The sequence below is a fragment of the Apteryx mantelli genome, chromosome 16, assembly GCF_036417845.1.
Source record: "Apteryx mantelli isolate bAptMan1 chromosome 16, bAptMan1.hap1, whole genome shotgun sequence".
Lineage (NCBI taxonomy): Eukaryota > Metazoa > Chordata > Aves > Apterygiformes > Apterygidae > Apteryx > Apteryx mantelli.
In genome coordinates this window covers 12,289,812-12,303,904 of record NC_089993.1, presented here as the reverse complement: position 1 = coordinate 12,303,904, position 14,093 = coordinate 12,289,812, and the positions used below count along the sequence as shown (strand labels likewise).

The following is a 14,093-nucleotide window of genomic DNA, read 5'->3' as shown; positions in this document are numbered from 1 at the left end:
AATTCCAGGAAAAGAACTGCCTTTAGTAATAATGAGGTTGTCACCGGAGAAGCAATTTGGATTACAACATTCATTTTAACATTTTACTAAAAAGAGGGATGATTACACATGAAGGACCATTTTCAGTTCAGCAATTGACACTGTTTGGCAACATATGAAACTCAAACCAAGATTTTCAATAGAGAGCGGTTCACCACTCCTACACTGTTCCTCCTGCTCAGTCTCTAACAATATGATACACCAGGATATTCCTTTCAGTTTTCTAACTCTTCTTTCTTCCCCCTCACTCCTCATCTTAGCAATCTTGCTTTCCTCTCCACCATTTCAAACCACTGTTTTTTTAATTTGCAAACTCTTAATATCACAATTATACATATGCTCCGTAACTGCAGGCATTGTTGCATTTCCCGTTGTACTTTGAAGTTACTTCACGGCGTTCTCACCAGAAACTCCAAAGCTCCTCAATACTTCTTCCTCTCAGAACTATTCACCATTACACACGGAACTTGCATGCTTAACTTCTTACATTAGTTTATAAGCCTGCCCATTCATTTCCTTCCCATGTTTAATATTTGCTCTTACATTTTGGATAGGAACTTATTGCACTTCAATATTGCTGCTTCCACATAACTAAAATAAAGCCAAGTTAAGGAAAATAAACTAGGACACATGCCATATAAAAACAAAATTATATACCAAATACATACTGAAGGACTACTTTAAGGCATTCTGTAATTAGCCTCACTAAATTTTGTGAGTCTTTACAGTTTGTCTAGATTTTCATATCTTCCCATGCTTTCATGCATCAGCTCTACTCTATCACTGCTATACTGCTCATAGGCAATAATTCAGCATTCAGGTTAATATAAAACATAATTCAAAATTAAATTTAAAACATATAGCCTGAAACAAATGAAACAAAGTCAGTATAGACAATAGATTACTGTGGGTTTGCTTGAAAGCTTCTATGAAAAGCCTGCAGACACATTCTGAGAGTCTCATATGACAAGGATACAGTCTTGGAATGAGTTCTCTGATTGATGCAATCTTGAAAAACCAGTTTAAGCAAGTTTCTTTAGCTGTATCATTAACACTCTCTGGAGAAAAATTATCTGCAAAAAAAATCCAACCCAGAAATAGTTACATTCTGTCTGGAAACAAGTTACTTTTCATTCTAGATTTTAAATTAGGTACACCATGATAAACTAGGCAATATGTTTGATCCTCTGCTCTCACTTGCAGTAGTAAGAGCTGATTATACAGACCGTAACAAGCAGTAACTGGAGCTTCCATCTTGCATTAAGTAACACTTTAAAAGCTGAAGTTGCAAAGGCAAGAACTCAAAACTAATCTTAGCTCTGCTGAAGATCTAACCTCTGCCTCCCCATGGAAGTGGAAATGGTAAGAAATATAGGGAATCTATAACAAACGCATACATATATATAGAAGATAAAAGAAGTTTAGATACTCAAATTCTTTACTCTGAAAGTCTAATATAATTTCTAGATAATACTATTTAAAACTATATTGGAAGGAGCAGGAGATACTAAACACTGGAACAAAACTTGTTTTTATACGCTATGCATCTAACACTGTAGGGCAGTCTTCTCTTGAACTATAGGACTATTTATATCAGCTGCCAGCAGGAAGAAGCTGCCACCCCTGCGTGGAACAGATGGGTTATGAGGACAGTGCTCTGACCGGGTTGATATGCAGTTGTATGGCTAACTGCCTCCTCTTTCTCTAGGTTGCCTGAAACAGAAGGCAACAATAGGCTTCTTGGGATCTATCCCAGGTCTGAGGCAAGATGGTTAGGAAGGAAGAACCCCTCTTCTCTCCTCTCACCAATAAAGCTACTCAAGCAGCTTCTGCTGGGAATATCTGCTTATTTATAAATACCAGGGCTTTGCCTTCCTTGCTCCCAGAAGGCAAGAAGCTCCTGTTCCACAAGAACGTTTCCCATTTCCAAGTCTAGAGAAGCCACATGCTAGATGCAGACTGAATAGATCCTTCTCATCTAGGACCAAAGGAGTTCTTGTCCAACTCTGCTCTCCTTGCGGGAACCAAGTGAAATGTGAAGACTGGGCCTGAAATCCCTGGGGGTTCAGACAGCAGTGCACAGCAGATCTCCCTTCTCCCCTCTTGCTTTTATAGCTGCTCTGGAAGTTCCCACCAACACCCACTGCAATGCCTCCAGCAGCTGTATAGTTGCGGCATGAGATCAGCTCTCCAGAAGGCAGGTAGCTGTGCTCAGCAACAGCGACATGCTAAGGGAACAGTCTGCCTTCATCAATGTTTATAAGAATAATTTGTCAGATCTGCAGCAACCATATTTAAACCTCTATCAAGTAATGTGACCAAAAACATAAATTAGGATCAAAGCCATGAAAGAACAAACAAAATAAAACAAACGGAGGCTCACACATACAGTTGTCCATCAGTTATCACAATGGTGAATAGGAAAGGCTTGTGAGAGAATGAGAAACAGATTTTAAACAATTATCTGTAAGTTTACTTCAAAATTAAATGTTTCTTGGTTTCACACTTCTGTCTCAAACCCTATGGATTTAACTGTAACCTAATGTTACCGTTACATTACCAAGTACGTATTAAGAATGCTCCATATTTCAAGGACAGACACTTTAGATATTTGAAAATGCAAGGAAAGTCCCATATTTCAATGGAACATTTAGGAGCCTTCCAAAAGAGGTTCTTTGGTATACATTTGTATGGTGCTGTACTGTCAAATCCATCAGTGGCCAAAAATCTTATATTCAGGTTCATGGAAAAGCACTAGTCGAGCAGTGAAAAAAGTTCAATCCAAATTTCTTCCTACCTGTAGGTTATACTAACATTAGGTGAACACCCCCCAAGCCAAGCTACAAACCTCAGATGAAAGTGTTAAGTAGTCATCTTTCCCCAAACACATCCTCACCTCCCCTTCTCTTTCCAAAAGTCACCTACATAAAAGGTATTTTAACTTATGTTAGAATTTCAAAAGGAAAAAAAGGGCCCAAGTTTGAAAGACTACACTTGCCTAGCAAGGTAATTACCAACTCAATGACAGCCTGCTCCTTCTTCCAAAATCCTAAATCAAAGAAAAACTATCAATTTCCAGTGCAGCAACAAAACCATTTATTTATTTATTGAAAACTCAGGCTCTCAGCTTTGTCTGTTAAATTTGTGCCATTAACTTTAAGCTATTAAAATTAAGTAATACTTTCAAGAGAGAGCATCTGGTTAAAAAGAAAACAAAAACAAAAAGTCTTCATTCATTTGACTTGGCCATTCATATTTAATTCTCCCCCTGCTTATATATCATTCTTTGCAATTTCAAGTCTCAAGAAGACTCAGTTTATGTTTAGCAACATCAAAGGCACAAATATATTTTATTATACTTTACGTATATTCTTCACAGTTAAAAAGTAAACTTGCATAAACACTGTGAATGGTGGAAGCAGGAAGTTATGAATATTCTATTTTGTTAAAAACGAACAATTACTGGATCTGAAGCAGAACTTTTTTCATAGGAGATACAGTAGCACAGGTCCCGTTTAACCTTTCTCAGATCAGTTCAGACATGTTTTATTCCATCAGAACAGTATAAATTGACACAAAGTTACCTGGCAAAGATGCACGATTGTCCATACACATTGACAGAATTCTTTCATACACTAATTTCCCTGTTTAACAAAACAAAAAAAAGATGTCATTCATACACCGTAAAACACAATGTTGAGACAGTGGTTCTCTTTCCAATATACATTGAAGTCAGTTGGAAAAAAACTTCTTAGAACTCTAACATTATGCTGCCCTCTAGTGAGGCTGAAATATTAATGGCCTGACTTTAGCATTTTACACACGATAAAAAAATTTATCTGGCTCCATTAAGTGTAGAGGTAGCACACAGGTCAGATTACTCCAGAGCCAGGAAAGGACAGCTGGTGCCCTGTCTTTGCTGAGTTCGGATATTAAGTTCTCTTAGGCAACTTTCAGTGAGTAGGAAAGAACATAAAGAGGAAACAAAACCTGGAAAAAAAAAATGTTTTTTTCCCAGCATATCCTGTTAAACATCAGAACATCCTGTTAAACATCAGCATACCTTTCAACCATGAATGTCACCATGAATTATTTCCGTAACATAGTAGAAAAACACAAGAATTTTTTGAAGTACATGGCAATTTCACGTAAAGGATCATTTAAAAATAATAAAAATAGATAGTTCAGTAACCACATTTTGATCACTACATAATCCCTATTCAGCTAAAGAAAACTTTTTGACTTCTCTTCTTTAAATATAATGAGATCGAATGAGATAAAGGTTCAAGAAGCTGTCAAAAAACAAAATAATATTTTCATAGCTACAGTGTGTTTAAAATGTCAAAATATAGAGATCATCTTTTTTCCCAGGATATTGTTCTAGATTCTCACTAATACAGAGCACAGAAATACAAAATGAAGAAGTATTTTGATTTTTAATATTCCACTGGTGAGAACTTTTGAACAATCGTATTCATACCACTGCTGTCCAAGTGTTTATATTGGAAATAATCAGTGTGAAAACTGATAGTCATTTCAGCACTTTAAGGATGACTTGCTTTAAAAAAGACAATTGGGAAAGCAAAGCCTAATATTTTTATTAGACGTTTTCTAACACCATAAAAATTAATTTCATGTTATTAACAATTATGTAATAAATCTTACACTTTAGATACTTACCAAATGTATCAAGAATGTCTGTAATTAAAACAAATTTACTTGGATAAAACTGAATTACTGTTGTGTCTGAAAGAAGCTTAGAACACTAGAAGGAAAAAAGAAAGAAAAAAACTTTTAGAGGACAATGCAAGTTTGTGTTTATACTCCAGACAGATGGGACTAGATTAGTACCTACAGATGGAAAGAACCAACATGAAGAACTATCCAGTGAAACACAGAAGAACAGCCAATGCAACGCATCACAGTACTCTCTGTATTCTGCAGTTTGTTCTTTATTTCCAGGACAGTTAATCACAGACCTCCAGGCTTCCCTTTATACAAGGTAATCCACAAGGCAGAATTTCCTTTGGCTATGCAAAGACTCATGCATTCATTAAGGCAAAACAAATTCTCTTATGAAAGAAACATAAAAGGCACTTATTTTCCAAAATAACTTTTTTTAAGCACATTTTTCAGGATTGCAGCATCATTATTCTCTAGGTATCTGTATCAAAGCAATATGATAGAGATTAAACTAAGAAACAATTTAAAAAGTTCAGCTAACGAACTTTTAAACCTAACTTTGCAGCTCATATAACCCGTTCAAACATTTCAGAATCATGCCAGTTCATCCAGAGTCAATCCTAGGGAGGAATCTATAGCCAGTCACCACACATCGGCATACAACATAATCGAGGCAGTTAGACTATGCCCATGGTTGGTGCAGAGTCATGTTTGAAAACATATTAACCAACTTAGTTCTAGTATCATTGTATTCGTGAGTCCAGTTAGGACTTACTTATGATATGAACTCAAAATACACTGTGAGGAATTAAGATATTTAAGATATTTAATTAAGCTATATTTTGTTTTCTAAGATGGTGCAAAGACTGCAGACTAAACTGCAGTTGAAAACTTCAGCAGAAGTTTATTCACGAAATCAACTTCCACCTGAAGAGAGAGGCAAAAGACAACGACTGAGGAGAGAGAGGTCTACCTCCTCCCTACAGGAGCCAAGCGTGGCCTTTGGCTAAGACTCTTTTTTGGTCTCCATTTCAAGACTGACAAGTACAGCATTCTCTGTGACCTTTGCTGCTGCTCTCCCTTACCTCTCCTTCCATCTCAATGGAATAAATAAAGTGCAAGTTTTCATTACATTCCAAAAATTCCGGAAGCAATCTGATGCCCTACAAGGCTGCTTTGTTTAAGCAAGTAAATCGTAACATTGTGAACCTGCTTAAATGAGAGGGCACTCTCATGCTCTTTGTTTTATTCATCGGGGGGATCTTCAGAGTGCATCAGAAAGACAAGCCAGAGCATTCGCATCTTACAACCAAAGCAGAATCTTCCCTACCACCTGGTAAGTCGGTCAAAACTTCAAAGAAAGGTAGTTCAGTAGATATTTAGCACCTACACATACCATGAACACTTAACACTTTTCTTGGAGCTCAGATACATAATCAACTTATTTCAGCTCAGTGAACAATTGTACATCAGGCAAGTGCACACACCCAGCATACAGACCAATTTTTCATTAAGATACATATCACACATTAAGCAAGTAGTTTATTCTACTTCTCAGGATGGAATAAGCTATCTCATAAAAAGGAACTTACAGAACTCAGAGTAGCTGCTGTGCTGTAAATTCAAACCCTGCCTTAATAACTAGAACCCTTCCTGTGCAATCAAGTTCTGTAAAACTTGCACAGAGAATTAAGGCTCCATCCCCAGTGTCCCAGTGAAAGATCTCTATAATTTGATTGTTAGTTCTTAAATCAAGATACTTCTGGCATTCTGATTAAATTGCTTTTTCCTGCCCAGCTGACATATACATTTCTGATAATAATAACCAAAAAAAGTCAAATTCAAACTTCTTATCGTATGTCTACCACAACTATCTATATAATCTCAGCCTGATGTCAAGGAAAATGCTTAGTTCTATTAGAGGATACAGCATTATTACAATTGTGCTATTTATTAGACATAACCAGCAACTAGGAAAGTTCAGTCAGATTCCCTCCCTATCCTTCTTTCTAACATGGAATTATTACTAGTTATTTATAGTCTCCTTTATGAAAGATCCCTGTGTTCATATGTTAATAATCCAAATACTTATTTCATTCTTACTCAGTCTTTCAATCAGTGATGTGCATCTGCAGCAGGAAGTTCAAGTACAAAGTGAATATCAACACCTTAAAAAAGATAAACATAAGCAATTTTGATACTACTTTCCTAAAAGGAAGCACAACCCCCCCTCCTCCTAGAAACTACCTTATTTCAAATAGGTTAGTGACATCTCATGTGAAAAACAAATATATATATACAAAAAAAAAGTACTGATGCTCAGATTATCACTGCATGTCAGCCACACTGTGTGTGTGTGTGTGTGTATGTATATATATATATATATATATATATACACAAAAAATTATTATAAACACAGTGCCTCTATGTTCATTTTTCTTCCCCAAAGACTTTTAATATTGTATTTTCTTTCATTAAAACATTCCCACCTCACAAAGCTGCATATGGCAAATTATCTTCCTGAATAACAGTGCTGATTTCCTAGTATTACAATAGAACATTAGTCACGGAAGGTCACGGATCATTTTCTGACCACCATTCACGGTTGATTTGCGTATTATTTCCTTTGTTGTCTTTACCACCATTTAAGCTGAAAATACAGCAAACAGTTCTCAAAAGGGTATCTAGAATGACACAAAAAAAAAAATCTTGACTTTATATAACCTCTCTTGATGACTATTAACATTACCTCAGCTTTACAACTTTTAAGGATGTCATTATCTCCTCTGTCCTCTGATGCACTCTGCCTCTGACCTTTTCTAAAGGCCAAGTCAAACAAGAGAACATTTAATTGCCCTATTTTTTCCTCTCACAGCTCATCAACCTAAATGAGCCAAAAGGAAGACTGTGAATAACCAAAATAAATACATCCTAAATTGTTTTCTGTATTTTGCTAGGATCCTAAATCAGATTATTCAATTACTTTAGTAAGTATGGAGGAGAAAACATCGATGTTGGGTGCAGGTGGGGAAGCAGGGAAGAAAATTACATACCCTAGAAAAAAAGTTGATATCACTATATTTTATTTATTCTAATTATCTTTAACCAGGCAAAATTTTTTATGTCAGTAGGCCACCCTCTTTAAGGGAAATTCCACCCCCCACACTCTAATCAAAATCCTCGAACCCACCACACTGTCCCCTTAAGATTCACGTCCACAGAGCACCAAGACTAATGATGAGCAGGCAAGTAGCGAGCTTCACACACTGTTACTGATCGTCTTATTACACATATGAATTGCGCATGCAGGCAACTCAAGCCCAGCATGATTGTATTAATGATATCCTATCCTTTGCTCTTCTCCAACTTGTTGCTTTTTGCCTTTAAAATTTAAGCTGCCTGATGCATGGTGTATCTACCTATGTGCTTGGTGTAACAGGGATTAACAAGGCCTCGTACAATGCAAACTTGACAACATCAGAACTGCTCACTGTTGCTGTAGTAGAAGTGAGGTAAAAAAAATTATTAAAACAACAGAATTTTAGAGGGAAAAGAGAAACTGGGTTAGTTTTTCCTACGGTTTCAATCCAAAAGTCCTAAATAAATAAATAAACAAACAAAAAGGCAGATTTCAACTGTGTAATCTGTTGAATCAGTTTTTCTATCTGAAAGTGCACCTATACTCCCTTTATGGAAACAAAGCAAGAGCACTTTTATTCTCTTTCAACCTCTGAATGAACATAAAAAGATAGATTTGTGCTTTAACGTATTAACTAGAAAATCGTCTTATGGCTAAGCTAAATTTAGGGGCCCCATGATGCCAGTCAATCTGCACTGCACATTACTGACATGATAGCAGCACACAGATAGTCATCTTTCTCCCTTCATTCTGTAACTTTCCAAAGGGTAGCAGTGACCTGAAATTGCCCTTTCTGACTTAAAAGCAGAAGCAGTATAAATTGGTATTTCTCCATCCTTCCTGCAGTGTCTATTTCTGTAGATGAAGCAACACCTGAAGATGAGCAGCAGCAGCAAGAACAACAAAAAAGCGTTAATATTATTTATGCTAACATAAACTATAGTATTAGCAGCATTGGTTCTGTATTCAGGAATAAACCAACCCATTAAGGTTAGAGAAGAGTAGTTATTAACAAATTTCAGTTCCTCCAGTGATAATTTTAACATCATGGAACGCTTACCTTGTGAATTATTATGATCATAAAACAAAGTTCTATAGCTAAAACCCTCCAAGGCATCTCCACACTGTATAACATAATATACAAAAGGAGAATTCCATCTAGTGATCTAGTAGAAGGCCCAAGGTTTCATTTTAGGTTATGCAACTAACTAAATGCTTTAATTTTATTTAGGAGTAACAAAAAAAATTAGAATTTAGCTGCCCCTTCACCAATCAATACATTTGTCTTGACAGTAATTGTGCTTGGTTTAATAGGCTGAAGAAAATTCTTGCCATTCCAAGTGCTTTCTACGAACAATCTATATTGCCAAGACATTGGAATCACAATTCCAGTAACCAGACCGTGGTAATTTCAGATCACAAAGAATTAGCACAACATGAAATATCAGTTTCCTTAGCTAATGTCTAGTTCATAAAACAGCGACAATTTTAGAAAAGGAGGCTAGTAACAGTTGGCTCCGTGCCATCTGAGGCAAAAGGTTAATACTCTAAGCGTACTTGGCACAAGATCCAAACACAAGACACCAAGAAATGCGTGCTCCCTTTGCAGCTACTGAAATGAACTGCATGGGAAACAGCCTCTTCATATAAGCTATCCTTCTGCTTGTATTTTTTTATTGTGACTTATTACTGGCATACAATACTTTATAAAGCCATAAAATGTGCATGTGTGTGTACATGCATATCTACAAGAAACATCTTAAAAGACAGGTATGTTGTTTCCAAGTTATCACCATAAATCCTTTGATACTGTAAGAGTTTCATCGATCCAGTACTTAAATCCAAAGAGATAGTTTTTCCTAATTTTAGTATTCCAATAAATCCCAAAGAAGATTTCTATACATAATAAAGAAGTTGAAAATCCAACTGTTGTCAGAAGCCATAAAACCCTTTATATTAAAGAAAGAAATAGGTTCCAGCGGAGAACAGAAGTAAAAATAACAGAAGACCTACTTTGCCCAAGAAGTCAGACAAGCCCTTCCCCAAAAAACTCATTTGTTCTGTACAGAACAACAACAACAAAAATGTAAAACTGACCTGGATGACTATTTTTAGAGCTTTTACTTTTTGATCAGAGGACCAAGCATCCTTCAATGACTGGTTGAGTTCTTCGATTCGATTCATGTAGTCCTGCTGAGTCAAATTCAGCAACTCTTTTTGTGACCCCTGGCAAGAAAACACAAGTCTACTTAATAAGGGAGGGAAGAAGAGTAAAAGGGAGTGTCATTAATAAAAAGTCAAATGACTGGAGAGAAAAGAGAGAGGGGGGAAAAAAAAGAAAAGAAAAAAGTTATAACAGAATTCCCTAATTTTGACTCTTCTTAACTTTGCAACATCAATACTGCAGGTGTTTAGTAAAGGAGTGCATCGCTACTGCTTTGTTTTTCAAGAGATATAGATGCTGGTACCCAAACAAGCTGTCCATGAGGTCAGAAAGGCTGGACTGGTATTAGCGGCATAATTAGTATACTAGCACTATACACAAGCATACTAGCACCTACACAGAAACAGCATCAGAGAGGACTGAAACATGTTTTGCCAGCAAGGTCCTAAGAAATTTTTTGACAGCAAGAAAAATCTGGCTCTACTTCACTCTCAATAAGAAAAAAAAAAGTCTTCATTTGATGCTCCGTATTGGAACATTCTTGTCATCTTTCTTCCGTTCTGTGCAGGTTTAGCCCTTCTGCTCTGTTCTGTCCCTAAGAAGTTGTGCATGGAAAGTTTTAGCCCAAATCAGATTAAGACCACATCCACGAGTAATCATGAAGAGATATTATCACCATTTACTACACTACTATTCTGCTGCCTTATTAGAGAGCAACAAAATAGCACATAAAAGACACCTCCAACTCCTTTTGCTGCAGTAACCTAATATACCACTTATATCAGAAGTTACAGACATCAGAACTGAAGAACAGCTTCTCAGAAATTCAGAAGGGAACAATGCAATTTGGGTCAGGCTCATAATCTGCTCAGTTTACGTTTTTGGGGAATGTTTCTGCTGCCATCACTGATGTTGGTGTACCAATAAAGCTGCTGTACCAGCTACCACAACATCAGAAATTCTGATTACCTGTGCTAAAATTGTGTCAGCAAGACAGTTGCATTGCCTTTGCTTTTTTACAATTACTTCAAAGAACAATAAGTCTAAAGTACTTGACAGATTTCTTTTAAACCTTAAACTCTTTCTTTTATATTTTCAATATACTAGAACTATAGAGCATATATAAAGAATGCAAATAAGCTGAAATGTTAGCTTTAAGCCAGTTTCCTTAAATAAAATGCTTTATTCATCTAAATGTCTGAGGTTTGAGGGTTGGCTACTATTATGTTACAGCATTAAAAAAAAAAAAAAATCTTTGTTACTCTAAGTCAAGTTAAGTAACAGTCTTAAATTCCTGTAATTCACCAATTTTACTTTATAAAACCACCTTGGCCGGAAAAACTAATTACACTACAGAATGATGTAACGGACAAGAGTTTTTTTAAAAAAGGGTAAGTCAAGATCACTTTTCCATTTATGAAAAATAAACAAGACATATCATCACCGTCAGAATTACAGACCTTACAAAAAGCTTACGTATCAGAATTAAATCAGTGAAACACCAGCAGCAGGAAAAACTGTTTAAGCCTAAGAACCAAACTGACACAGGAATAAAATGGCTATGCATATATTTTGGATATTAGAATAAGGTTCTGGAACAGCCTTCAGCTGAAGTATGGGTGACATTAAAAACTACTTTTAGGACTAATTTTGATGAATTGATTAAACTGCAATACAGAACATATTTGATAATATTTGCATGTCTAGAAACAACCATCAGTAAGAACACTCATAAATGAAGAGATATAATGCAAAAGCAATTCACAAAGTTACATATTTCCCTATGGTAAGGGGTACCTGATTTTTCTCCTAAAGTTATGGATCACGTTATTTTTGCACAGTAAAATACTACAGTCTTAGAATAATTTGACCACTCAGTGTTTCAGTCAAGTAGGTAAATATAATTTAAATTAAGCTCAGGAAGACAACATGCAGCTTCCGCAACAAGGGCAGAACAGAATATTCAAATATTAAGTCTATTAAGCTTCATGAAATTTTATAGCAGCTGCTATAGAGTACTGAGGTAAATCAACATCAGGTGAATTTTTTGTGTTCTAGTGATTCTAGTGATATAAAATATGACTTCACCTAAGTTCTACAATGATAAGCATTGAAATTACTAGAGAAGTCCCATGGAAAGTATATTTATATAACCACTGCATAAGCACATGCAGAATCAGGACCTTCTTAAAAAGTTTCACAAAGATTTCTATTTCACAAATTTATTTCAGTTTTAAAATGGAGATGTCATCAGATCAGAAAGATTGCTCACCTCTTCCAGATCATCCAGTTCTTCTAACCTTGTCCTTACTTTCTCAGAAACTGCTGAGCCAGGAGTTGCAGCTTTTCCTGCAAAGGATAGTATGTTTGAGTTCTTTAAAGTTTTAAGCTCTTGGACTTCAGAAGGAAAAAAACATGGAGGAGCTTGACAGACTCAGACAATAGCCAGCTTCCACTACAGAAGACAAGTGGTTTATTTGGTGGCTATTCCTGAAGATGTACATTTAATCCTATCTACAGTTCAATCACTTTGGATATGGAATGATGAGCTCATACATCCAGCTCTAGATTTCCTTGCAAGGTTTGCAGGTAAGGCAAGAATCACAGAATAGAATCATTTTCAGATTATCATTCATTTAGGTTAGAAGAGACCTATGGAGATCTGTGGGCCAATTTCCTCAGCCCTTAAAGCAGGTCCAACTTTGAAGTTATATGAGGCTGTGCAGGGTCATATGCAGTCAAATTTAAAGATATACAAGGATGGAGATTTCACAGCCTTTCTGGACAACCTGTTCCAGTGTGTGATCATTCACATTCTGAAAAAGTGTCTCTTAATTCTTGGCAGAGGCTGAAATCCTGTATGTTTACTCATACATAAAAATTCTGATTTACTATGGAATCAGCTATGACTACTTAGCCCAGATTTGCTTCACTAGAAAACATGATAAAAAATTTAAGATTTGCTTCCTTTCTGAATACTCAGCATACACTTGAAATCATTTCACTTTCATATAAAGAGAATAACTGAACAAGCTCCAAAGGGACTTGTTTCCTTTCCCTTCCAGCAAGTAGAAAAGTTGATAAACATGATCCTCAAAACATCATTATTCACTTTAAACAGGAGAAAGTTTTAAGCTTTAAGTCTAAGCAGTGAAAGACAGTGAATTCCATTTCCTTCCACAATACGTATTAATGAATTCATCAGCCTCCAGATACAAGACAAGGTTGTTGTTTGGTTTGTTTTTAATAACTATTTTAAGCAAAAACCCAACAGAAGCCTTATTCAAAAAAACTTATATCCTATTTCAAGCAAATTGTTACTGTTTGATACAGAGAAACCATTTACCTTTTTCAGATCCCATGTACAGGTTCTGTGAAGAAACAGAAAAAGGAGACTTTTAGAAAACACATTTGCCAGCATTACATGGAGTAATTATACTGCTAATTAAGCCTCTAATCATTTAAAAATGAACCAGAAGTCAGCTGTATTGATATAAAAAGACAAAGGAATGGTTTCCAAGTGATCAACAGACTTTTGGACTCAGCTCAAAAACAACCAGTTATAACTGAAAGCTTGTAGTACTGCTTTCTACTACACTAAAACTGAAATTTCGAGGACCACTATTAACTCAGTAAATAATTACAAAACAGCAACATCCAAAATCCACTTAAATTCTGGTATAAATAAATTTGGAGAAACTACCACTTACAATAGAAAGCTTCTCAGTTGTTGTATATCTGGCAAGAATTTCACTGCGTTTGCTTGACCATGGTTCAAAGTCACTTCCTACAGCTGAGCTGTCATCTTTATCACGTTTCTTTCGTGTGCTATCCTATGAGGAAAGTATGAGCGCACATGTTAAATACAAATCTGGAAAAAAAGGAGAAGGCTGATATAGGTCAATTTTAAGAGTCGGGATGTTTCAAGTGTTTACTGGTCCTTCCACAAGCTACAACACTATAAAAAGTCCATACTTAAACAAGAATATGGCAAAATAAAAAAGGTAAATGGAAATGCTTTATTCTATTGTATAAAATAATATTGTCTTTAAATTAATCAAATTTATG

The 14,093-nt window shown here is 35.8% G+C and overlaps 1 protein-coding gene across 4 annotated transcripts in view; it reads right to left on the bottom strand.

The window, feature by feature from the left end:
- VPS35L (VPS35 endosomal protein sorting factor like) overlaps window positions 1-14,093 on the bottom strand; it is a 63,258-nt gene that overhangs the window by 44,458 nt on the left and 4,707 nt on the right. For all 4 annotated transcript variants that reach the window (XR_010885794.1, XM_067306127.1, XM_067306128.1 and 1 more), the window contains exons 4-11: window positions 13,736-13,858; window positions 13,372-13,396; window positions 12,298-12,374; window positions 9,959-10,087; window positions 4,720-4,804; window positions 3,624-3,683; window positions 1,016-1,112; window positions 583-630 (exon numbers count right to left, since the gene is read on the bottom strand). Coding sequence is in view for 3 of the 4 variants with exons in the window: in XM_067306127.1 (XP_067162228.1) it covers window positions 583-630; window positions 1,016-1,112; window positions 3,624-3,683; window positions 4,720-4,804; window positions 9,959-10,087; window positions 12,298-12,374; window positions 13,372-13,396; window positions 13,736-13,858 (644 nt within the window). In the remaining variant the exon portion in view is untranslated. The remainder of the gene's footprint in view (window positions 1-582; window positions 631-1,015; window positions 1,113-3,623; window positions 3,684-4,719; window positions 4,805-9,958; window positions 10,088-12,297; window positions 12,375-13,371; window positions 13,397-13,735; window positions 13,859-14,093) is intronic.